Below are 25,954 nucleotides of genomic sequence, written 5' to 3'. Positions count from 1 at the left end.
AGCATTCAGTACAGTCAGTTCCTTTGTACTGTATGCATTCTGAGAGCGGATCCCTGCCCTTCTCCACATGGCCAGAGGGTCTGCAGAGCAGAGGGGATGTTTGCATCCAGGCCAGCCCCGGCCCACTTCATGGCACCTTCTTGCACCAAGTCACCCGGCCACCCTGGCTTTCTTTGACCTCACGCTTCTGCAATGCAGTATCTCCTCAACTCGTTTACCTTGCATCTTCCCTGCAGCTTACACAACTGTCCTCCTTCCTCCATCCTCAAAAAACCCCCTGAGAAGGCGTTGGCACCTTGACTTCCTTTCCTCCCACTCCCTCCAGAGTTACCAGGGGTCTCGAGGGTGTCAAGGCCTCACTTTCCTTGACTCACTCCCTCTGTAGCCTTGGATGCTCAGTTGCCCTCTCCTGCTTCTCTCTGACCACTTCTTGGCTGGATCCCCTCCAGGCCCCTCCTGCCAATCACAAGTATCCCACAGGCCTCTGTCCTAGGCCTGGTCTCCCTCCACACTGCTTCACTTGGGGGCCGATGTGTTTGTCCAGCCCTTACCTCTCTCCTCCAGGCACCTTCATTTCCAGCTGATGGCTCATAGACTGGCTTTATTGCCTCACCCTCTCCCCTCCCAACTTCCCTGTTTTTGTAGGGGCACTGGCATTCTTCCAGTGTCTTGAGCTCATGGCCCAGCTCTCCTCAGCTGTTCCCCTCAGCCGTCTCCGTCCACATTCTGCCCGCTTTCCTCTGTCCCTGCTGCGGCCCAGCCTGCCACATGCCCACACCACCAGGCACCACAAGTCTCTGCGCTATGGGCCAGCCGCAGTCGCTGTCCTGATTCAGTAAACACCCATGGTTTCCTGTTACCTCCTGACCCCTCCTCCTCTCTCTCCAGCCTCCATTCTCATTTCTATCTCCCAGCTTCCATAGGAAGCCTGCCCCACCCCCGTTCCCTCTCTAATTTGTCCCGTTTCCCCCATGAGAGCAGGGACTCTGTTTTTGCCTCTCTGTATCCCCTATGCTTAGCACCCACCATGCCCGGCACACAGTGGGTGCTTTTTGACTTGATTTGAATATTCATTCTAGCTTCAGGTCCCTTAAAAATACTTCTGCATGTTTTCTTTTGAGGCTGTTCTGAGGTAGTGTATGATTTCTGGGGTGAGGCAAAAACTCCCTGATCTCCCCAAACATCTTGTAGCCCTGAAATCTTTTTTGCAGAAAATAGTCCTTCCGTCCCGAGTCCATGAGAGAGTTAATACGTTGGTATGAATGAGCTTCTATTGGAGACAATTCAGGTGGTTTTTTTAGTTTCACGCATCCCAGTGCAATGGAAAGCTGCAGTACTTACTGCACTGAGTTACTGGGTCATTACAGGGTTAAAGCTGGAAGACTCTTTCTCAACTCTGAGTCCATGAAGGCTCTGTTTCTGAACTGAATACTTAACATTAACTGTTACATTCCTCTGGAACTTTGTTTTGTGTCTTAGGAAACTTTTGAGAAGAATTTTGAAAGAGAGGCCTGTAAAATCAATGAGCCCAACGATGCTGACAACGCCAGTACCTTGTCCACATCTTCTAATTTTGAGCCCTTTGCCACCGATGATCTTGGTAAGTGAGCTCATCAATAGTTCCTGGGCTTGGGCCAGCTTGTGTTCCCCCTACTTTCATTCAGTTCTGTTTGCTTCTTTTGAGGGATATCCTTTTTTATTTCAGTCAGCTCAGGTGTCATTTTTATCCATGCATTTTAAAAAGTCAGGTACAGAAGAAAGCAGCCCTTTAAATGTGTGTCTGTTCCCAATGCAGGCAACACCGTGATCCACTTGGACCAAGCATTGGCTAGAATGAGAGAGTATGAGCGAATGAAGATTGAGGCTGAAAGTAATCTGAGTGCAGAGAGTGCTGGGGCCGCCGCCGCCGCCGCCGCCACCGCCGCTGCTACCACCACTTCCACCTTAGAAGGTCAGGCCTTGGGTGAGCTGGGCACAAACCACAGCACCTACCTGACCATGGAAGCAGAAAAGGAACCAGAGATGAGCCTCCGAAAGAGGCTCTGGGCACCAGGGCGAGCATGAGAAGGAAAGGGAGGCAGGGAGCTGTTAGCGGAGGACAGGGGAGAGGCCTTGTTTGCCTGGGCCGTGCTGGTGCATTTACACGGATGCCCAGGCCCCAAGGCAGTCTGACAGTCAGCCAGGAAAAATGCCTGACTGACCACATGCTGTGGAAGGACTTTAGCAAGGCTGTTTAGACGGGCTATTGACCGAAACTCAGTCTCAGTCACGGTCACAGTCAAGACAAAAACTGACCCTGAAGTGCAGGACATGTACAGGAACATGAGCATGAAATGATGTTCACATGAAGTAGGCAAGGCAAGCCAATGAAACAAAAGCATCCTTCACCGAAAAATGACTTCATAAATTCAGTGCCACACTCATGTTCTGGGATCCCACAATGTGTAACTCTTTCCAGCAATACAGATTGCAGCCCATCCCACTCACTCGACCAAACATCCCCTCACCTTCCTGGGCCTACATCATGGCCACACTCTTAGAGAAAACTATCCACCTTCTAGGGCCTCCTTTTCATCTTGTCCCTTCCACCCTCATCACTCAGAGCTATTGGCAAAGCCACTTGTAAGTCTAGGACTGAGAAGGAACCACACCAGACAAGAGAGAGTAAACGAAGGAATGAGAAACATGCTGGTTGTGCCAGCCGCTGGGGAGCCCCATGCAAGCGGGCAAGGCAGCTCCTGGCCTGCAGGGGCACACATTCTCAAGATAACCCAGAGAAGGCAGCTGGAAAGAAAGGGAGGGAGAAAGGAGGGGAGGCGACCATAAATCCAGTCCTGAGGGGCGTTGATCCTCAGAGCAGCCTTTGGAGATAGGAGCTCATCGTAAGCCTATAGACCTTGTTGAAAAGGAACAGAAAAGACCTTTTGATAGGAGTATATGCATAGCTTCTGATTGTTAGTAGTGCAAAAACCACCTAGAATTACCATCCACCTCCAGTCAGTCAGTTCAGCCACAAACGTTTATTAAGCACTTGTTGTCTACAAGGCAGCATGTGCTAGTGTGCTGAAGATAGGAACAGGGAATGATAGGAGAAAAGAGTGACAAATAGGAGAATTAGAAAAGACTCAACACAGCCTTGAAGGGGGCTAAAGCTTTAAGACATGGAAAGAAGGAAGGGCACACAGGCACCAGTCTGTGAGAAGTCCTGGAGACGAGAGCTGGAACACCAAGTGGGTGATGGAGCAGAAGAAAGGGAAGCATGTTCAGGGAAGGCAGCTGGAGACAGAGTGGGAGGGCTCCAGAAGGCCAAACTGGCTGAGGAGGGGTCCTTCAAAGGTGATGTGACATGGCCTTAGCACTGGAGGTAGGGAGACCACGGCCTGCACTGGGCTTGGGGCATTTTGGCTAGAAGAGATGTTGTGGGGGTCAGATCAAAATGTGTGCATGTAAAATGGCAGTCACAGTGTGGCCCCATCATCCTACTAACCCAGCCATCTTTGTTCTGTCTTTTGGCAACTAGAATCTACAAAGCTGGAGAATCGCAGTGTGCCACAAACCCTCGGAGAGGCAGCTGCCATCCCTTGTCCTCGAATTGACACTCAGCAGCTGGACCGGCAAATCAAAGCGATTATGAAGGAGGTCATTCCTTTTCTGAAAGTAAGGAGAGCAGGGCTGCTTGGGAAAGCCCCAGACTTCCAAAATCTGGACTCTGGATGGTACACTGCAAAGTTTCATATGGGGAACAGTAGTCATCTGTGTGAGAATCACCCTCTAGAAATTGAGTTCATTATCATGTTTCTTACAGCTTACTGTCAGACACGTTTGTTACTTCAATAGGTATTGGAAAAGGCAAGCCTTTTCTTCATGTGCCCTCACCTAGTGAAGTGTTTGAGAGAGGCTAGGTATGAAAGGGGAAAAGTAGAGAAGAGATGAGAGAGAGAAACTGTGTGTGTGTGTGTGTGTGTGTGTGTGTGTGTGTGTGTGTGTGTGTGTGTGTGTGTGTGTGTGTGTGTGTGTGTGTGTGTGTCTGTGTCTGTGTCTGTGTCTGTGTGTGTCTGTGTCTGTGTCTGTGTGTGTGCCTGTGTCTGTGTCTTCTTTTGTATATAGCTCCTGGATTTCCAGACGCATGCAAGAGCTCTGGAGGGGTACAGGTGACTGGACCAGACTAGGGAGCCCACCTCAAAAGCACCAGCAGCTGGTGTTTATAGGCTATGAGTCTTTGCATCTGCACAAAAAACCATAGGGCTTACAGAACAGAGGCTCAAATCCAAAGATTGTGCGTAGGCAGGATGGAAAAGAGGCTGGGGTTTGGTTTGGGTTGTCTTGGTGATCCACTGATCACTGTTGAAACAAGACTTTACTCTGTGAGTTGTCAGTGACATGTGGGACATCAAGTATAAAGGAGATTTCTTCTTGGTGATGACTCTTCCATCTCTACAAGCTTGGTCTGAAGGAATCTGGAGAAGGGGGAAGAGCTACAGCTTCTTGTTCTGGGCTTTTGAACTTTGTGAAAATAGGAAGGGTTTGTGAGTTGGGGGTTTTAATCCCCCCAAAATCTCTATCTTATAAACAAACCATGCTCCTCCCTTGCCGATAAGTGTATTGATTTAGAGCTGGAAAGGATTTCAGAGTTGCGTTGTCCCGTCCTGGAGTCGGTGACAGCGCATGGTTAGCAGCCTGGCCCAGCTGTGGTTATCACCCAGAATACCCAGGCCCAGTGCTCCAAGAGAGAGGCTCATGAGAGAGGCCCAGGAAACAAGCCCTTCGCAGAGCAGGGCTGGTTGGGAGTGACCAGAGATAAGACAGCTGGTGATTGATGAAGACCAGGGCCTGGCCCCTGCTGTCTGTCCACTGAGTCTGAATTTGCTGTCATGAGTAGGGAATTCAAGAGTGAATGAGCCCAGCGGGCAGCGGTCCCTTGAGGTCTTTTGGGTTCCAGCCCCCTGGGAGAGTGGGTCTAACCTACCTAATAGGCTGGAGGAGGTTGGCCAGGCCAATCGTGGCCTGGGAAGTCCATGGGCATGTAAGGAGAAAGTACTCTGGCTTCAGACCCTGGGCTCTTTCCTTAACCCTGTGCTTGCCTCTTGCTGCATTTCCAGACAACTTTTTTGGTACTGAGGATGGGTTTTCCCATTTTAAAGACAGGGAGAATTTGTTATCGCCAGACCAGTCTACAAAGAAAGTGAATGAATTGCTGTACGTTTGTAATGAAAAGCATTTTTAATTCAGCATGCTGATGATGGAGCTAGCCCAAAAAAGAACATTGAACCAGAAATAGGTTTCTCCCCATTAATTTGGTGACTGTTGAGCCCCTCATGTAAAGGCATAACACAGATCTCATCGGAGGGAGGGGCTGATGGGAACGTGGCTCCTGAGCACTTCTCAATGCTTTTAGAAGCCAGGGCAGCTGTCAAAACTAGCTTTTCCTAGTCCCATCCCAGGTGCGCCCCAAGCAAAGTGAGTCCCACCTTGGGGTTCTCAGAGTAAAAGAGTGAAGTGCTTTAGGGAACAAGATTCTCCAGAAACAAGTGTCAGGAGAGAAGCCATACAGGGCTTTAAGAGAATGTCTTTTGTTAACTGAGAAAAAGATCGCCCCCTGCTGCAGTTCTGTAGTGTGCTGTGGGCCTTGTCTTGAATGAATTCAGTCAGACCACTTCCAACCCAAGTGCAGGCATTTATTGAGTGTCAGTGCCCCTCGGAAGCAGGCCCAACAGCTCAGTAAGGTAGCACAAGCAAATTGATAGTGTGATGATGCCAACTGTGCAACAGAAATTAGGAATTTGAAAAAGGCAGGAGGGGCCCCTTCATGGCCTGGTGGTCAAACACTGCAGCTGTGGGCCCGTCTTGGACTAAATGGGTGATGTGATTGTGGGTGGGTATGAGAACACATCTGTTCAGATGTGTGGATTGGGTCTGGGGGCAGCTTAGCTTGGGTTTGTAGGCCTGAGGGGGCGGCTCTGTAGGCAGGAGCATTTATGTGAGCGCAGCGTGAATTGTGGGGGATCTCATGGCCCGTCTTGGCCTTTCCTAGGAGCACATGGACGAGGTGTGTTCTTCGCAGCTGCTGACCTCAGTGAGACGGATGGTTCTGACCCTCACACAGCAGAATGATGAGAGTAAAGAGTTTGTGAACTTCTTTCACAAGCAGCTGGGAAGCATACTGCAGGTGAGAGCCCCCACTTTGTGCCCCAGGGCAGTGTCCTCCTACTATGCCTCTGCTGCCCCTGCCCTACCAGGGCCCAGCCTTTGGTCACTCCTGCCATCCTCAGCCAAAAGAGACATGATGGTAGGTGACGGGCCTGCGTCTCCTCCAGACCCCACAGCTCCTCCTCGACCCCCGCCACGCTCTCGGCTGAAATCCCAGAACACTGCTTTCTCCTGTCTCCCTCCTTGTCTTGGGTACCTTTCACCCTGCCTCACGTGGAGAGATAGCCCTTGTCCGAGGCGAGCTCCTCTGCCACCCCCCCAACTCCCATCCCTCCTTCGTCTTCAGTCTCTCCCTGTGGCCTCAAAACATCCCTCAGTCTCCCACTTTCTCACCAGCGCTCCCCCGATCCTCTTCCCTTCTGGAGAAGGCATTCTGCAGTCACTGCTTCCGTTTCTGTTCCTTTCACTCTCTTCTTAACCCTCGACACTCTGGCTGCCGACCTCATTGTGGCACAAAAGCTGCTCTTACCTGCAGGACTCACCAGTTATCTCTCAAGGCCAGATCCATCAGCCTGTGTCACTCCTTGGCCCCTCCCTCTCTCTGTCCCTGTGCTTGGTCCCTCTCCAGACTGCCTCTGACTGTGGGCGACCCTCAGGCTCTGTCCTGGACCCTCTTCTCTCAACTTCCCTTGGGGATCTCCGCAGCTCCCAGGGATGCAGCCGCCATCCTTAAGTCGAGGATTCTCAGCTTTGACGGTCCAGCTCGTGCCTCCCTCCTGACCCCCACCCGTCTCCTCCCCGAGGTTTTGCCGCTCCCAGACTTGGCTGTTGGGGGGGGAGGGGCGGGTGGCCACCATGCCTGTGCGACTAGGCTTGCAGACCACAATTATGCTGGCACTTCCCCTTTCTCTCTTCCCTGGCTCGTTGCATCCCCTCTCGTTTGCCAGAGGGTCTGTCAGAGACACTCACCACACCCTTGTACCTTGGCAAGGCACCTCTCGGTGTCAGCTGTTCAGCACAGGGGCTTTCTCTTGTTTCTGCTGTTGTTGGGGAGCTTGGCTGCTGTGGAGCTAGCACAGAGACTGGCTCATCGTGAGCCGTGGCCTCTGAAGGTACACCAAGGACGAGAACAAGGCAGGCAGGGCCTGGCCTGCACAAGTAATGGTGGCTGGCCAGCCCTTGTACCAGAGCGAGTTCCAGGAGTAGCCATGGCCGCTTTGCCTTGGCACTCTAGGAGACGGCTGCAGCCCTGCCCCTCGGTGACGATCTGCACGTGCACCGCCTCACAGCCCTCCTAACTTGGCTGCTCCTTCTCGTTTCACAGGATTCACTGGCAAAATTTGCTGGTAGGAAGCTGAAGGACTGCGGCGAGGACCTTCTGGTGGAGATCTCCGAAGTTCTCTTCAATGAGCTGGCTTTCTTCAAGCTCATGCAGGACCTGGACAGTAATAGTGTCTCTGCAAAGCAGAGATGCAAGAGGAGAATGGATGCTGCTGGAGTGGCGCAGTCTTGTGCCAAAGAGGTACAGAAGCTTGATCCTGCTTTTGTGAAAAGCTTTAAGAACATAGAAGTGTCTTCCAATCCCCTCATCTGGAACAGCCTTCCTCAGTACTTCACATAGTGCCACAGTGCCCACATGAGGCAGAGAAGGAAATCACTGAGATAGCAGGATGGAGAGTGAGGCCTCGGGGCAGCCCCTTGTCACTCCCTGTCCAGAATCCTTGTGACCAGAACAGCTTTGCCCAAGGCCCAGCTCCACAGCTGGATGGATTAAAGGGGTGGGGGGGTGGGACCACCAACCTTGGCTGATGTGCAAGTAGCTCTGCTGTCCTCTGTGAGGCTCCAGAGAGACTGTGAAGCACTTGGCAGACCTTTGGCTGGTCTTGGAAGCTCAGGCAGAGCTCTTGGGAAGGCGGGTAGACAGAGATCGATTGGTGTGGGATGAGCACTTGGACAGGATCTCTGGCGCTCAACAGCGTCTGGGTCTGGAGGACCCCTGACCACTCTGAATGTCGTCAGGAACTGCAGCCAAGCACACTCAGGAAACGCAGGGCTAGGGGGAGCAGGCCCGAGAGCTCCACTGCCCAGGCAAGCTCTGGACCAAGGGCCAGTTAGCACATGTGGGCCCTGCTTCAAAAGCCAGGCCAGGCCGTGTTCCTGGAAGCATTGGCTTTTGTGACTGATGGCAGCTTGTTTTGTCAATTACTTGCCAGTCTTGGCATTTATAAAACTCTTCCTCTGTGACCAGGCTCTGGGAAGATAGAAGGAGGCAGTCTTTTCCCTTCCTGGTGCCCTTTGCCAACAAGGCCCCTGACTTTAGTCCCCAGGTCCAAGGGTGGTTGTGCTATGCAACGCTGCCTCTCAGACATCTTCTGCCCTCATGGAGTCGGGGAGACCTGGGTTCAAGTGTCCATCCAAGGGTGCCCCCTGCTGCAGGGTGGCGCTGCTCTGGGACTCCCGGGCCACTCTGGCTTGGCTGCTGGTGCTCCTGCGTGGGAGGGAGGCAGAGCGCGCTGTCTGACCATTAGATGTTCCTGTCTGGGGCACTCGAGGCTCCTGGCAGGTGAAGAAGTGAGCTACCTAGCAGCAAGATTCAAGGCAGGATTTGAGACCCAGACCTTCCCGCCTCCAGGCCCCTCCCAGGCTGTGCCCTCTGCAGCCTGCTTGTGAAATGACAGGGCGTTGCTGCCCCTGCCTCACGCTCCTCCTGCAGCCTCTGTACCCCTCAGCAGGGAGGGGAAACGACAGCGCGTTGGATCAGCATTTGAACTCAGGTCTCCTGACCGCTGAGCCGTTTCTTTCCCATCACCCACATTTAGCCGGCTTAATGCTAAGTAGCTGCTTCTCCATTCTTTCCTTGCCATGTTGTACAGAGAGAACTGAAAGCATTAATTGGTTTTCTTTTAGGCAAAAAGAATTCTTGAGGGAGATCTTAGCTCGCCTGCAAGAGAGATGGACGATGAGGACAAAGTATGTTGTAAACTTTCCTTGATTTGGGCAGTAAAGCCCTGCCCGCTGCTGCTCAGGCAGCAGCCCCGCGCTCATGTGCCTCGTTTTCAGGTGGCTTCTCAGCTGACGCCCCTTCCCTTCTCTCAGTCAGAAATGATTTTGAGCGCTGAGCAGAGCACGCTCCCTTGTAACTGCTCTGATCCTCCACTTCCCCCTCCTCTTTTCGGCCCCTTTCTCTCTGTTGCCAGAGGAGTGCAGGTGCTAATCCTCCCCCTTGTGCTTGTGCCAGGATAAGGACGAAACGGAGATGGTGAAGCAGCCAGCGCCACTACCACCACCCGAGGTGTATGGTGGCAGCGAGGCTCCTAAGAACACGAGGTTTGACCTGTCTGATCAGGAGGAAGATGAAGAGAGTGAAGGATGCCCCGTGTCCATTAGTAAGTGGAGCCAGAGCCCAGAGGAAGGCTGGGGGGAACGGGGTAGATGGGGACCACATAGCGCCCAGCAGCATTCTCTCCTCCCTCCCACCTGGACCAGAGATAGAGAACACAGCTGGTGACGCCCTAGGCAGCAGCCTGCACGTGCAGGAGGTTGACTCGGCTTCTCAGCTGCGTTCTGGGACACAGGATGGTAAAGGAGAGCCAGTGAACATCCAGGGAAGGGAGAGTGCCATGTGGCTTCATCAGGGAAAGAGAGGGCTTTGTGAAATAGCCTGAGTCCTTGCCAGCAGGGTTACCAGAGACCACCTGATGGGGAAGATGCTGCCAAGAACCTTCAGCCCATCTCACATTGCCCTAGCAGATTGGGTGGAGGTGTGGGCCAGGAGATGGTGTGGGTGGATGTGGCTAGTGGGCAGTCCTGGGCTCTTGTCTGCTCAGCTTTTGTATCGGGAAAGCAGACGTATCAGGCTCCCTGATTTTGGGGGGACCCAAAGTTGGGAGGGCTGGCTGACCCAGGATCACCAAACTGGGGGACAGAAGGTCTCAGGCGGCTACAGTGTTTGGCTCCCTGGACACGACCAGGTAAGTGGCAGGTCTGGCACCAGGATCCCAGAAAGCCCAATCCTGAGGGAGGGGTCGGGATGGCTATGCTCCAGCAGCTTCCCAGGCAGACCAGGCAGGCGAGGGGATGGGGAAGGACCTGCGTGCCTCCCTGCGAGGATGGTAGGATGGCCAGAGAAGCTGAAGGAGTGTGCCTTCTCTGTAAGAGAGCTGGGTTCAAATCTCACCCCATCCCATGGCCCCCCTCCATAGGCCTCTACTTCCTCCTCTGTAAAGTGGGCCATTGAATTTTGGGGGAAGGCCTTGCAGGCTTTTCCAGGTACAGGACCGTACAGTTCTACAAAGAGCAAGAGAGGGCCTTCCCCTGGGGGCACAAACTGGGAGGGGCCTTAGTTCAGGGCCTTAGTGGTCCCGGCGACAGACCCCATCCTGGGACCCCTCAGCCCAGGGCAACCCTGAGGCAGCAGTGCTGAAGTGATGCCTCTCTCAATCCAGATTTGTCCAAAGCGGAAACACAGGCGCTAACCAATTATGGGAGTGGAGAAGACGAGAATGAGGACGAGGAGATGGAGGAGTTTGAAGAGGGCCCCGTGGATGTCCAGACGTCCCTCCAGGCCAACAAGGAAGTGCCCGAGGAGAATGAACAAGACCAGGTATTGGAGCAGAGAGGAGGGGAGGGGTGGGGGCTCAGCACATTGAGCTGCATCCAGGACCCCTCTTTACCCCAGAGCTCAGCGGGGGTGCTCCTACCACAGCCAGCTGGGGCTCAGCTCCATCGCCCTGGGGTTAGAGGTCCAGCTGCTGGTCTTGGGGGCATCCCATCTAGGATAGTCCTGTAAGGCCTGTGAGAGGGCCCCTGTACTACCCACAGGGGAGAAAGCCAGAAAACCCACAGAGCCTGCGGCCCCCTTCCCACTCCAGCATTTCTGCTGCACTCTCCTGGACCCAGCGGAGGGAAGGGACCACAGGCTTGTCCCGAGGGGGCACAAGGCACATGGGCAGGCAGAGGAGAGATCCCTACCTCCTTCAGTGGTCGCAGAGGTCGGGGATGGGTCAGGCTGCTGTTGGAAGCCCACGAACCTGGACTCTGGTCTTGTGGGGAGGGTCTCAGCAGCTAGAACCTTCTCAAGAAAGCTCTCCGAAGCTAGCAGGTGTAGACGGAAACGTCTGACTTTTGGCCCCTTGTGGAGGTCCCTGGGCACCGGTCATCAGGCAGCTGATGCAGTTAACCTACGCAGGAGTTGGCCTGACTTTGGGGGCTCCAGAGCCTTCCTTGCCCTCCCCTCTTCTCCGGGCATCTGCTGCCAAGGTAGTGTGGTAGAAATCTAGGGGCAGCTGCAAGTCAGCTTCCCCAGCTGGCACAGGCCACTTTTGTGAATGCAGTGGCTGTCTCTTCTCCCTTGTAGGTTCTACAAAGTGAATTTGAGAAGCCCGGGGAAAATGAGGGTCTCCCACGTGAGCGGGAGTCTCCAAATGGCCAAAGCAGCCAGAAGGGTGAGTCTCCATCCCAGTGAGCACAGCTCCTCCCACAGGCCCAGCCTGGAGAGAGAAAGAGGCTCCGGGGTGCCCTCTCTCCCTGGGCACGCTCCTGAAGGTGCAGGGCCTTGAGGGCCCAAATGAACCACTTCTATTTGCGATTAAGGTAAATTCTGCGTGATCTTTCCCCTGATTTGGGTTGTCATTGATCTTTGCTTAGAAAATCTTTTGTGGCAAATGGAAGCGGAGGTTAGTCTGTGTGACAGTCCTGGAGAAAGACAAGATGGCTTTTTACATGTTTAACCTTACAGAAAAAAAAGCCTGTTAAGAGAGAAGTATTTGGCCCTGTGACTGGCACGTGCCTGTAGTCCCCACCGCATCAGGGTGAGGGTAGTGTCAGGGTATCCCACTGCCCATGGGTGTTGGCCCTCATGGGCTGAGCCCCCCGACCTGAGCTGCCTAAGGAAGGCACGACCAACTGGGTCAGAGCAAGAGAACCAGCAGTGACTCCCAGGCTTTGGCCCAGATGAGAGAGGCTTTGTCACCCCCAAGTCCCATTCAGTGACTTCCAGGTATGGAGCCTTTGACATGCGCAACCTAGAACTGCCTTTTCTCTTGGAAATCCCACAGACATTCATCCAGACTGTCTTACTAGACAAGCTGAGGATAGGGTTAGGGTGGTGACAGTATGTTGATTATTGGCTACAGGTGACCATGATGACTCTCCTGTGATGCCTTGCTACCTTAATATCTTGGACAATGAGCGGTCCCTGAGTGGCCCACCCCACCTGGAGTCCACTGTGACTGGCGGGGGCCCCCCTGAAGAGCCCATCGACAAGGGGGAGGCCTCCCTGTCCAGAAGCACCCAAGTCAAATCTGCTTCCGAAACTCCCGAGAGCTCAGTGGCCGGAAGTCCTGACACTGAGTCGCCGGTGCTGGTGAACGAATATGTATGTGTTACCCATACCGCCTGTGGTCCTGGGCCTGCCTCTTTCCGCTCTCTCTCTCTCCCAAATAAATGGGGCCATGCCACATGGAATCCAGACCACAAACGTCATGGAAGGGTTGTCAGAATAGCCCTGGCATTGATGAGTGCTGCCTGAGGGCACAGAGGCGGGCATCGATAAGGGCCTGCTTTGCCTCACACTGCCTGTCATTCCTCCTAAGTTATTTCTGTAGCTTGCACTGTCAGTAATCAATGCACATTTCCCTGGTCATTGCATTCAAGGCCCTGGGATAGACCTGGGAGGTTACGGAGAGGTGGGGGAGACGAGCCTGCGGGGGGCCAGAGGGGCTTCTGGGAGGAAGAAGGCAGAGAGCCGAGCCGCCCAGGCAGGGGGCATGGCTGGGGTTAAGGCCTGTGCTTCTCCTAAGCAGGAAGCAGGATCTGGGCATTTAAGTCAGAAGTCTGACGAAGATGACTTTGTCAAAGTGGAGGACTTGCCCCTGAAGCTGGCCATTTATTCCGAGGTATCGAGTTTTCTGCTTGCCTCTGTCCTGGGCCAGGTCACGCTTTCCCGGGAGAGGGGAGGCTGTGGGGAGAATGGATGGGGCTACTGACCTGTCTGCTCGCCCCTTGTGCTTCCATCCCTGGGGGGGCTCTCACCTTCTTCTACCTCCAAAGGCAGATCTCATGAAGAAAATGGCAGCAGAGGATCAGAGTAACGATTTGTCTGCGGAAACCTTAGCCGAGACTCACATTGAAGAGTTGGCCGGGGACCCTCAGACTCTGAAAGAGCCCGGTGAGGGAGGGAGCCTTTAGCGTGTCTGCACTCCCTCCGTGAGCCCTCCCACCAGTCTCGGGCACCACGCACGGTGAAAGCCGGGGTGGGCCTTAGCTTGGCTGAGGGCGGACTGGCCGCTAACCCTGCCTCCTGGCTGCTTCCGGGGGGCGGGGGGATGCCAGCTGCCTCTGAGGGCCACTATGGGAGCCTCCCACCGCTTGCATGTCCCAGGACGCCTGACCCTTCCCCTTTCTGTTTTTCAGAAGTTAGTGCAGCCCGAAGCCTATGAGGGATCTCCAGCCACCTGCCTCCCCTGCCCCTCCACCAATGCTCATCTTCCACGGCACGAAATAAACTGGTTTCCATCTGTATAAAAATGTAAAGTAGTTTTGACCCACTGCCTTTAGGGTAGGTAACCTCACTTGTGCTCGGGCAGGTCGCACGTCGAAGGCGGGTCCTCCCTAGGTTTGGGGCTTGCTGCGCTGTTTCTTTTTTATTTTTCCATTGTGATTTGTTTAGTAACTTTAAACTTCAGATGTAGTTTTAAATAAAGTTTGGACTTGTCTGTAACGGGTCTTTTCTTCTCTGAGTGTTGTGCCACGCCCTAACAGCACGCTGCTCCTGGATTGCGGAGGGTGGTCACAAGCACTGGCTCTGTACCTCTGCGGTGGGCATGGCCTGGGGGCACATCAGGAAGGGTAGACTGAGGGCCTTCGTGCATCTAGCAGTGCTCAATTTCAGCCAGGCTGTCGACCCTAAGGGCCCTTTGAGAAGAGAAGGATGCTGAGCATCAGAGGTGAGACTTGAATCCAGGGCTTTCGAACTCCAGAGCCTGCCTTGTGAGCAGCCAAAACCAGGGTTCCCTCGGCCAGCCAGTCAGCTGTTTGCCTCCTCCCAGGTCTAGAGGAGAGAGGCGCTCCTCTCTCTGGGCCTTCCACTGCCCCCGTGAGGCCGAGCCATCCATCCCTGTGGGCCAGCTGAGAGAAGGGCTGGCTTGGTCCAGGCCGCCTGGCCACAACCACAAGGCAACGCCACCAAGCTGATGGAGACCGAAGGAGCCCTTTGATTTGTTTCCCAGGGCTTTGTCTCTGATTCCCAAGGCTGGTTTCTGGATAGTTTATCCCCAAAACATAGTGTTTCATCCAGCCTCTCATTTTAGAGGAGGTAAACTGAGGTCCAGAAAAAGAAGATGTCGTCTGAATGGCAGAGCCAGCCTTTGAACCCAGGACCCAAAACCAAATCCACAGCTTTCCACATCACCTTGCCTTTCCAAGTTTATTTTCATGTCTCCTGTTTCCATTTCAGAAACAGTCCATCACTAGGCATGAGAGGTGAATGGCCCCTCATTGTAAGAGCACCCTGGCCCACAAGTCGCACACCCCATGTTTTCCTCAGTGTGTTAGCGTGGGCCTTTCCAGCATCTCAAATAGACCCGTGTAGTCGGGGATCATCTGACCATCCCTTCCTCCACATCTCCCTAGGATCCCTCAGAGTCAAGAGAAAGGGGCCAGTGAAAGGGCACTCATCTCACTTGGCTTGAGAGGGTTCTCCCTGAATGTTGTGCTCAGCTGTCCATAGAGGGCGCTCTGGCCATCTCGGATTGTTGCGTTCTGTCTGCCGACCTCTGTCATCAGGATAGCTCCAAAGGGTCACCTGGAGATGAATGCCCAGTAGCCTCTTTTCCCGAGGGGACTCTGATGAGAGCCAAGGACCTTTCCGGATCGCCTCCCCACGCTTCAGGCATCAGGCCCCAGTAGACCTTCCTCTGTATTGGTCGGCACCTTGTTTTAGATTTTGGGGTTGCACTTGTCCCCTCCCCGTCACGCACCCACCTGTGATGCTGGGTCCCTCTCCTGCTTGATGTCTCAGGCTCTCCTCCTGCATCTCCCTGGCCGGATTCTCCTCCCAGTCACAGCCTCTCACCATACTCAGGTCTCTGTCCTGGGCCCCCTTCTCTTCCCCCTCTAGACAGCTTCACTTGGTGATCTCCTCAGTTCCCTGGATTAAGTTCCAACGTTTGTGCTCATGTCTCTCCAGTCTGCTTGCCCACCCTAACCTCTCCCAATAATCTCCACTCTTACATCTCCTACTGGATGGCCAGTACGCATCTGAAAGTCACCATGTCCAAAGCAAAACTCTGGGTTCTCCTCTCCAAGCCTCCTCGCTCTTCTGGATGTCCCCTGTGAGCGTCAAACACCCAGCCATCATCCCAGTTGCGTGTGACCCTCGCCAAAGCTTGAGATGCAGCCTACTGTGGGGGGCGCCCAGGACATGCAGGGAGCCGAGCCAGCTGCATGGCCTGGCGTTCCAACCTGCTTCTGTAGCTTCCTGGTGAGTGCCCAGGACCAGAGACACTCAGCTGACCCTCCAGATGAGCATCTGACTGCATATCCATAAGAGTTTGCTTTTTAACTTACTGCTTACATCCCTGAAGCCCCTTTCGGGTCAAGGCTTGGGGATCCTGGAAGGGCATGTTCTCATCTTTGAGGATGTTAGAAACACGCTTGACACTAATTCGGTATCAAGGAAAATTGATTGCTGCAGAGTTCAGAAGAAGAGGACCCTGGCCAAACTGGGCCCCCACCGTCTTTTCAGGAGGGAGCGCTGAATACAGAAGCAAGATTAGTTCAAAACAGATCCTCCCACCAAGAGATGGATTGGTCTATCCTCCATCAGGTCACCGTCTTCCTTACGCAACCCCCCTTACCGTGATCCCCCCTCCCAAATATGCTTGAACAGGGGACCCCTGCCCAGAAAATGGAGGGTTATTTTATGTGGGGTGTGTCTGCTTACATGCATGTGGTTCACTAAGCAAGCACAGCAAAGAAAAACCTTCTCCAGGTAACTCCAGGTCATTTTTCTTGGCTAGTTCCAGCTAACTATAAATTCGGTTCCTTTACCAAAAACTTGGTCATTTTCTGAAGGCCACTGTCCACCTTCTACTATCTAACTTACTCTCAATGACTTCCTCAACTAACAATAACTTACTGTGGAAACTTAACTTTTGCCGTCTCTCACAAGGAGAAGGTGGAGGGGGAGATGGGTGATACATGAAGAGAAACAAGCATCAAAGGCTGGAACCCCCAGATAGGCACGAAAGGATTGGAGGTAACTGGCCACAGATGATGGGGACCTCATGTGGGCATTGGCATTGGTCAGACTGGAGAAGTTGGGCCCTACCTCCTTCCCTGGCAAGCTGCATCATCCCAGATATTGCCTGTGACTTTCTGTCCTCCCACCAGAGCCCTCCAAAGAGGCCTGTGCCCCCAAAGTTGCGGTCCCTTAGGCAGGCAGCTGCCCTTTCCCCAAAGGAGCTCTAGACTAAGAAAGGGCCAAAGGCAGAGAAATCACCACCCCTTACTTCAAACCCAGACGCCTCAGAAGTACATGCCACATGACACCCAGCTTCCCTTCCAACCTGGCCAGCAGCTGGGGGTGTCTGTGGAGACTCAGGCAGCTCCCACGGGAAAAAAGAAGTCCTCAGTCTTTAAGAGAAGTGTGAAGGGTCCCCTCTGCTCCCTGACTCTCGCCATGAGGAAGTGGGCATCCTGATTGGGAATGGCAGAGAGGTCCTCCACCTCAGCAGCACAAAATGTGCCCTAAAGTGTGCCGGGAAACCCCTCTCCGGCATGTCAGCAAGCTACAACACCCCCAAAACAAATGGAACCCAGGAAGCGCATAGTGCTTCGAACACTGCCAAGTCACAAATTACAGGGATAAATGTGCTGATCTTAAATCTGTAAAAGGAAAAAGTCTGACACGCAAAACTACTCAGCGTGATAATTTAATTAGCAGTGTTGAGTATCGTCAGTAATCCCTCAGTGATGAGAGAAAATTCACGGGTTTAGAGGGCTTATTTTTGTAATAGTAAAAGAAGAGGATAAGAATATATTCATAACAGAATTTACAGTAATAGGGAAGTATTAACAGAACAGGCAAATATGTAGATTTGCAATATTCAGCTGCTGGGCATGTTGGGATGTGTAGGGGAGTTTCCAGGGTGGGGTACCTGCTAGATTTAATATTAGATTGGATTAGGACTCATTTCTATCCTACAGTGAAGTGTTTTGGGAAGTACTGCTTAGCATTCTTTCAATGGCTCGCTGAAAAGAGGAACTGATGGTCAGTGGACTAGGAGGCAGCCCCCCAACCCCCGGTTGTCAGAAAAGGGAACTTGGCCTTTAGCTCAGAGTCCTAGAATGTGTAACTTCTTCGGGTGGTTATTTATTCCTCCAGGATCAATTTCCCATTCTACTTCTCTGCTGTCAAATTTTATTCATCTGTCTACTCACCACGTCTTGAGGGAATACGGGTGCCAGCTAGATGCCAGCTAGAGTTAGGGAGACAATCCTAGAATCAAACTCAAATGAATCCAAGTCATCTATACTGGCTTAGAGGTGGCCATTTCAGACACAAACACGATGACCCAAACCACCTCCCAAGTCCCTCCCTCTTCCTGTCTATTCAGGTATCAGAGCGCCACTTCACCAAGGACTGGGCACCCCATCCTTTCCCCTTCCCCATAACTTCTCTGGCCTGAGTGATTGGCCAAGGTCAACCAGCACACCCTCTAGCCATTCCATCAGTGCTCTTCCACCCGCCTGGGTCCTTCCCCGCGGTCAGTCAGTGGGCACACCTATGCACCTAGGTGCTGGGCACTCTCAGAGATCACACATGAATATAGACGTATCTTCAAACTGAAGGCCAGCAGCTGATCGCTGCAGCATTCATAAAAGGCTTCATGGGTAAGGTTACACTTGAACTATCTTGAAAGAAAACAGATTTTACACAGTAGAAGTGAGGAAGGAGAGCATAACGGGTGTAGGGGACAGCCTGGCAATGGCTTGGAAGATAGACATGGTGTGTCATGTACGAAGACTAGTAAGAGAGCTAGACTGAAGTGGAGCGCTCAGCGCAGGGCCTGGCATGTTGCAGGCACTTAAATGTTCTTTGAGCCTGAAGCAGAAACAGTTACAGCTACAGCACCAAGGAGCTTGGCCATGTGGGGTGGAGCGGATGGCCATTCTCCACATAGACAGAGATGACAAACCATGGTGACTGAAGAGAGGGTCCTGGGGGTAGAGCTTTGGGGGATGCACAGAATTAGAGGCTGTCCTGTGGATGGGGAGACTGACGATCAGGGTCTGGCAGGGAGGAAGAGAGTCCCCAGATCCCAAGGGAAGAAGGCAGTCATGGTGCCCAAGGCTGCAGGGAGGTCAAGAAGGAGCATGGAGGGAAGCCCTTGGAGTTGGCCCTGAAGACCCCATGGTGACTTGGGAGAGAGAAGTTTCAGCCAAATGATGCCAGAGTGCCAACAAGCGAGAGATGAGGACAGGAAATAGGAACGCTGGGAGCAGAGTCTTTTTCTAGGTGTTAAGCTCTGAAGGAAGGGGCAATGTAGGTGGCAGCTGGTAAGGATTGAAGGATCCAGTGAGGGACTGTAAGTATGGGGAGGGGCGGATGACAGTGTCATATCTGTGGGCAGCAGAGAAGGAGCCTGTGAGACAAAGATGAGGATTAAAGAAAGAGGGAGTGATGTCACAGAGAGCACATTTAGGGTTAGGGTTAGAAATGAACCCAGATGAATCATCAGAACTTCTGCACGTTGCCAACAAAACCTGGCAGGAAGAGCTGGAAAGAGAAATTCCAAGTACCCTAACCCTAACCTGCCAAGACCCACACAGGAATTACATCAACGCAATTGCAAAACGCTCCCCACAAATAAAGGTATAACTGGAAAATAATAAAGAAATACTGAGTGCTCTGAATAGTTCAAGTTGGCAATATTACTCTAAACTAATTTACTTATTCACAGCCGTTTCAATCAAACTACCAAAGAATCACCTTACAGAGCAAGAAAAAATAACAAAATTCATCCAAAGAACAAAAAGGCCAGAATCTCAAGGGAACCAATGGAAAAAAAAAACAGGAAAGGAGATGGAGCCCAGAGGGCAGGGCAGAGGGAGCAGGATGCTGAGCTCCCACTGACAAAGCCTTTCCACCAGACAATCTAGCAAACGCACCAGATGGATCCTGACCAAGTCCAAAAACAGGCAGGAGTCCTTTGTCACAGGGAGACATAGAGATCTGCAGACAGCCCTGTGGGGACAGGGACAGGGCAGGAGCATGGGGTCAGCACACACTCCCACTAACCAGTCCTGCATCCCAGATCCAGGGAGGACCCAGAAAGGGACCTGTCTGTGCAGGGGAGCTGCATTTCCAGGAGGGAGCCTGGGACAGTGTGTGGACAAAGAAGGTCAGAACTCACCACCAGCAGCATCCATGTGGTTCAAACCTCAGGCCTAGGACAGGGTCTCGCTTCCAACACCTAGACAAACCCTCAGAGGAACAATGAGGGTGGGGGCCAAAGGGGAGCCCACAGTTCTGCCCCTCTGAACCAGCAGGATTTCCCAGCTGGCTGATGGGGACAGAGTGCAGCAGCTTCTGCTCTTGGTCAGACCCAAACCCAGAGCTCAGGCCAGAGGGCAACAACCAGACTCTGCCCTGGATCAGCACCAAAAGCTTGGTGGTCCCCAGGCTGTCCCTGAGAACTTGGAATAACACAACACAACACCCCAAGGAAGGAGCAACAGGCTCAGCCTTCCCTCCAGAAGGGCCACAAAGCCCAGCCCTCCCATCAGGTTCTGGGAGAATGGGCAAAGCACCATGCTGAGACGTGGGGGTGGTGGGAGGGACTCCAAGACACACATGGAAGAGAATGACTCCAAAGCTACAAGCCAACCTCAGAGAAAAGCACAGCAGAGATTCTCAACACGAATTCTTGGGAAAGATGAAGCAAGAGTTCAAAGGTTTTTATGAGTAGAATGAGCGTTTGAGGAAAAATTGGAAAAGAAATGAGAACTATGGAAGAAAGAAAGGGAATCAGCAGCTTAACACAGGAGGGACCAGACCTGCCCAAGCAAGATTAGATGAGGGGGGGAGGGGGCCGAAGGAAAGAGACAGAAAGAGAGAGAGACAGAGAGAATGAGACAGACACAGAGGGACAGAGAAGGACAGAGAGACAGAGAGAGAAAGAGGAGCTGCCTGGGTGTGTGTTAGGGCGAGGCTCAGGGTGTGAGAGGAGAAAGTCATGCGTTATCAAGCTAGAAGTAGATGACTCCAAGTACCAAACAAAATGATTTGAATTTTACCCTAAAGGCAAAGCGGGGTGGGTGGGGTCATGGGACCGGCAAGGAGGATCTTAGCTGGGTGGTGGAGGGATTGGAGGCCAGGAGGTCAAGCAGGGCACTCCATGGTGATCTTGCTGATGGGATGAGGGCCTGGGTCAGTGTGGCAGCTGGGCGAATGGAGAGATGAGGAGGGGGTCTCGTGATGCTATGATCCATCCTGTCTGCGGCAGAGGCAGAGGGTGAGGAGGCTGATGGAAAGGGAGGCAGGGTAGGAAGGGGCATCTACTCAGCTGTAATATTCAGCTAGGTCAGAAGCTGGAGTAGATGTAAGACCCAGACTCAAGGCGGGAGAAGAAGAGAGAGTAATTGTTTGGGGGATGAGGTCCTAGGTCTTCCCTTAGAGAGCAGCCACCAACATAAGTTCCACAGAGGACCTGGGACATGTGTGATCTCCGTGCTGCGTCCTCCTCTACATGGCTGAGGGCCATGTCCTAGGACCTCCCCCAAGTCTCCCCTTCTTCCCCAGGTCACCCCCACTCTTGCTCCTTCCCTGAGCACAAGGCATTGGCCCCTCCTCACTACCGCTAACCTTTAACTCTTCCTTTGTGACCTTGTTCCATCACATCGCTCTCTGCCCAGACCAAAGATCTCTGCCCTGATCATCTCCCACCTCCCCCCACCCCCACCCCCTCCCCAGTCTCTTCCACCCAGCCATGCCAGTCCCATCCCTGGGAGAGCCCGAGTGTGCACTACCTCCCCTCCCATTGTGCCCTCATTAACAAAGCTCCCCCACATTAGTCCTCTTCTTGGGCATCCTCCCAATTCCTCCAAATGACAGAAATCTGGCTCTCCAGAAAGTACCCCATCCCAGCCGCCATCTCCAGCCCTGGACATCCCTTTATCCATGGCCTTCTGCCCACAGGGCCAGCAACATGAGGAGGCTGGCTTCTTGCTTCCCATGGTCACCCCTAGACCCTCCCTGCCATCATCACTCAGTAACCTCACATCACCCTGCCCAGAGGCACTGGAGGGCACTGGCCAGACATGCTGGAGGGCATTCCTCATCGCCCAGTCTTCGCCTCCTGCCATAGCACAGTGATTTAGGTGGCTGCTATCTACCCTCCCCTTGAGCCCTATTTTCCTTCCTTTCTCAAGGAGTGCCTGCCTTACAGTTTCCCCAAACTGCACCCCAAACCACACACTTAGACTTGGGGACTCGAATGTCTCTTGTTTCATCAAATAACCCTTGTGTCCTTGGTTCACCATTCCCTTGATCTCCTCTCCACCTCTACCATCCACGCAGGAATGACCACAACTGAACCTGGCCACCATCTCCATGACCCATCACCCCGCAATTCCTCTACGTGATGATTCCCTCCAGTGCTTCTGGCTCTCCCTGCCCTCCCTCTCCTAAAGCCCCATTCTTACTCCCACCTCCAGCCCTCCACTGTATCCTTGGTCTTCCAGGATTTGGGTTCCCTCTCCTTCAAGACTCCAACCTTTAGTTAACTGTTCAGTGTCTCCCTCCCTTATCCTATGGCACAGCCCATCTCTGGTCCAGACCCAGCAAGGGATTATTCCCAGCATGGAACCACCTACCCCCTCTCCTATCAGCTCCTCAGTTGAGAGCCTTGCCTCTGTCACTGGAAACAGAGTCCTACACTCCTGAGCTTGCTTTTCTATCCAGCTCCAAACTTCAAATTCCTCCCATAATCCCCCAACCTCTCTTACTCTGGTCTAGTCTTAGAAGAGGCCAAAGTCAAGCCCTCCACCATGCCTGAGGTCCCTTTGCCCCTCCCATCATCCCTCCTCTCTCTGCCTAATTTTCAATCTCTCCCTTTGGTGGCCCCTTCCCTTCAGAAGGTCCAGACCACTCCCTTTCTTGAGTAGCCTTCCTCTGACCCTGCCATGCCCTCCAGCCAGCATCCTCTACCTGAAATCCCTTCCACAGCCACACCTAGAAAAAGCCATCCATCCGGACCTCCCACTCATTTCTCAGCCCTCTGTAATCTGCCCTCCAGTCCTTAATCATCTCTTTATGCTGAACCCAATGGCCTCCTTGACCTTTCTGCTGCACTGGACACTGCTGGGCCATGAAGGGGTGGGTTCTCCAGCCTGTTTTCACCACCTGGGCTTTTGTGGGGCTGCTCCTGCCCTCCTCCTTCTCTTGCCCACTCATCATCCCTGTCCTCCCTGTAGCTCCAGGGCTCAGTCCTGGGCCTGTGTGTATGTGAGTGTCTGTATCTCTCTCTCTGCTTCTCTGTCTATCCATCTGTGGTCCCTATGTCTGTCTACCACTACCACCACTACCACCACCACTGCCACTACCACCACCACTGCCATGACCACCATTGCTTCCATGGCTGCCACCATCACAACTGCCACCACCACCACAGCTGCCACCACCACCACCACCATGGGTGCCACCACTATCACCACCTCCACCTGCCATCAACTGCCAGAGTCCAGACCCATATCTACACAGATTACTCCCCTACCCATTAATCCACCTCCACATCTCTCTTGAGCTCTTCAAGCCTCAGACACCTCAAACCCAACATGTCCAATAAACAACTTAAACTTAATATGTCCAAAATGGAATTCATTCTCCTTCCCCTGAGACCCTCCCTGCTTCCCCACTACTGTTGGGGACAGCTCACCCTTAGGAGTCATCCTGGATTCTCAGTGTCCCCTTGGAAATTTCTGCATTTGCAGCATCTCCTCTCCTCTGACCCTGTCCCCAGCTGGGACAGGGCCTCATCACCCCACATCTGCACCTTGACAATGACTGGTTGATCATCAGCCTGCCTCAAGTGTCTCCCACTCCTCCATCCTCCATTGGAGGACCAAATTCAAAGGCTCTGCTTGGCGTTTGAAGCCCTTCTCCACCAGCCTCTCCTCCCTGTCCAGTCTCCTCATACCTCCCTGCCCCTCTTCTTTAATCCAGTGCCCCTCTGTCCCCCCACCTCCTGGCTGACCCTTGAACAAGGCCCTCCATCTCCAGGCTCCAGCCATTCTCTCTGACTGCCCCAGCCTTGGGATGTTCTCCCTCCCCTCTCTGACCATGGAGTTCCTTGGCTCCCTCTAAGTCCCAGCTAAAATCCCACCTCCTTCAGGAAGCCTTCCCTCTTCCTTCTAGAAGGCATCTCCTCTCTCCTCAGTATTTCCTATGTGTCCTGCACAGAGGAAGTTTCATATTCAGTTGTCTGATTTTTGTCTGTCTGGTTAGATGGGAAGCTGCCTGAGGGCAAGGACTCCTTTCTTTTTGTATTTTTGGCTCTTAGCACAGTGCTTGGCACATAGTAGGTACTTAATGAACACTTATGGGTGGATGGATGGATGGATGGATGGATGGGTGAGTGGGTGGATGGATGGATGAATGGATGGATGGATGGATGGATAGATGGATGGGTGGGTGGGTGGATGGATGGGTGGGTGGGTGGGTGGGTGGGTGGATGGATGGGTGGGTGGGTGGATGGGTGGATGGGTGGATGGATGGGTGGGTGGGTGGATGGGTGGGTGGGTGGATGGATGGGTGGGTGGATGGATGGGTGGGTGGGTGGATGGATGAATGGATGGGTGGATGGATGGGTGGGTGGGTGGATGGATGAATGGATGGATGAATGTATAGGTATAGAATGTATAGATGGATAGATGTCCATAACTGTGGGGGAACAAGACCGTCAAGCTCATCTGACCTTTAGTGACCTGCCATCTGAGCCAGCGGACTGGGGCTCAGATCCCAGCCTCTCCATTATCTGCCTGGGTGACCCTGGGCAAGTCTCTTGCTCTTGCTGGGCTTTGGTTTCCTCCCCACACAATGAGGTTGGAAGGATGCTCTCCACAGTCTCCCTTGGCTCCAAATCCCTGATTCTATGATCCTAGGTGATGGTCTAAGCTCCCCAAATCCATGACATCTGTGTTCCCTTCTCCTATCCCTCCTGCTGTCCTCAGGGTCAGAGGTGCTTGATTTGGAAGCAGAGCTGTACCAAGGCACAAGCTGCCTGCCTGCCCCTTCTAAGCACTCAGTGGGGGCTGCCAAGGCTGGCATGTCCCTGGGCTGCCCTCCTGGATGTGACCCTGAGGTGCTAATGACTGTGAGTTTGGGATCTGGCACAGACCAAGTACCATTGTTCTAAGGGAGCACATGGGTTCTTCCTGGTTCTTGATTTCATTTGCTGCCTAATGTCTATGGAGCCATTGGTTCCAAGGATCAAAAACAACCAAGCCCTGCTGCCAGCTCTATGGGCCTCCCACTGCCAGCCCCATGGGCCTCCCAGCTGCCAGATGTGCCGCCTTCTGCAGATGCTCATCAGCATTGGCAGCAGAAGCCGGTGTGGGTCGGCCCTGAGACACAGCCCAGCCTTGCCCTCTTTCCTCCCACACAGTAGATTCCTTGACCCATCTTTCTGGGGTTGTAAAGGATTCTTGGCACAGGAGGAAGCTCAACCTGTGGAAAAGGCTTTTGCAGTGAGGTAGGCCCAGGAGGGCTCATCTGTGCTCCTGGCAAGCTCCTCCCAGTGACCTGTCCTGGAGGCCATGGGATCACCTAATGTCAGGTCCCTGAGGGCCCCCTTGCCCTTGCTCGCTGCCTCCTAGTCTAGACTCACTACCACCCGAAGTGTTGGGCCATTGTCCAGAGCTGTCACAGAGGGTAGAATGATCATGTCGGTATAACGGGCAGCCCAGCTTGGGGTCTTCAGGGGAATTTTCTAATTCTGATGCAGGCAAATGCTCTGACATTTTAACATCAAGATGGCTGGAAAACCCAGAGAGGTTGAAGAGACTTCAACAGCCATTTCTTCCTACCCATTCATGAAAGGAGTCCTTACTATAACACCTCCAACAATTAGACGTGCAGCCTGCGCCTGAAGATCTTCAAAGGGGAGGTCCCCCACCTTCTGAGGCTACCCACACCACTGTGGGGCAACACTCATGGTTAGGAAGGCGTTCCTGACATAACTGGCCTCTTAGGGACAGTCCCCAGTGCTCCTGGCAGGCTGAGGCTGATTCCTTTCCACCTGTCGGCCCTTCAGATGCTCCCAGATATCTACCTGGTGCCTTCCACTAATCCTCTGATAACATGGGATTATAGACGCCCAATCCCTTCCACTAATCCTGTCATGGTGACATGGACCAATCGCAGCTGCCCTCCTCTAACCAGCCTTCCACTCATCTATGTCCTTCTTAAGCAGCAGGGCCCAGAACTGAGCCCAGTCCTCCAGTGTCCCCCAAGGCACAGCACTGCAGGCTCCTGCCTCATCAGCCTTGGAGCCCTTAGGGATTACTCCTTGAAGGCAGTCCTCCAACCAGTCCTGAGTCTCTAAGTATATTGTCACCCAATCCATCTTCTCCATAATAACAGGTGGAACAGTGAGAATACCTGGCATTTACCTAACACCTTAAGGCTTGCATTTCATAAATATCGGCTCATCTGATCATCACAAAATTTCTGAGAGGTGGATGTCATTATCATCGTCTTTTTACAGTTGAGGAAATTTAGATAAACAGAGGATGAGTGACTTGC

At 53.1% G+C, this 25,954-nt stretch overlaps 1 protein-coding gene across 26 annotated transcripts in view; it reads left to right on the top strand.

The window, feature by feature from the left end:
* PCM1 (pericentriolar material 1) overlaps positions 1-13,867 on the top strand; it is a 79,621-nt gene extending 65,754 nt beyond the window's left edge. For 25 of the 26 annotated variants that reach the window (XM_072625631.1, XM_072625628.1, XM_072625618.1 and 22 more), the window contains 13 exons: positions 1,480-1,600; positions 1,796-1,951; positions 3,521-3,657; positions 6,032-6,166; positions 7,472-7,669; positions 9,055-9,117; positions 9,386-9,533; positions 10,593-10,750; positions 11,504-11,591; positions 12,282-12,523; positions 12,951-13,043; positions 13,198-13,315; positions 13,561-13,867. In XM_072625631.1, coding sequence (XP_072481732.1) covers positions 1,480-1,600; positions 1,796-1,951; positions 3,521-3,657; positions 6,032-6,166; positions 7,472-7,669; positions 9,055-9,117; positions 9,386-9,533; positions 10,593-10,750; positions 11,504-11,591; positions 12,282-12,523; positions 12,951-13,043; positions 13,198-13,315; positions 13,561-13,586 — 1,683 coding nt within the window. In that variant the 3' untranslated portion in view covers positions 13,587-13,867. The remainder of the gene's footprint in view (positions 1-1,479; positions 1,601-1,795; positions 1,952-3,520; positions 3,658-6,031; positions 6,167-7,471; positions 7,670-9,054; positions 9,118-9,385; positions 9,534-10,592; positions 10,751-11,503; positions 11,592-12,281; positions 12,524-12,950; positions 13,044-13,197; positions 13,316-13,560) is intronic. The other variant, XM_072625609.1, reaches the window with a different exon arrangement.
* Positions 13,868-25,954: the final 12,087 nt, after the last annotated feature.

The sequence above is a fragment of the Notamacropus eugenii genome, chromosome 7, assembly GCF_028372415.1.
Source record: "Notamacropus eugenii isolate mMacEug1 chromosome 7, mMacEug1.pri_v2, whole genome shotgun sequence".
Classification (NCBI taxonomy): domain Eukaryota; kingdom Metazoa; phylum Chordata; class Mammalia; order Diprotodontia; family Macropodidae; genus Notamacropus; species Notamacropus eugenii.
Note: the sequence above shows the minus strand (reverse complement) of the source record. Positions and strands in the feature narration are given on the sequence as shown.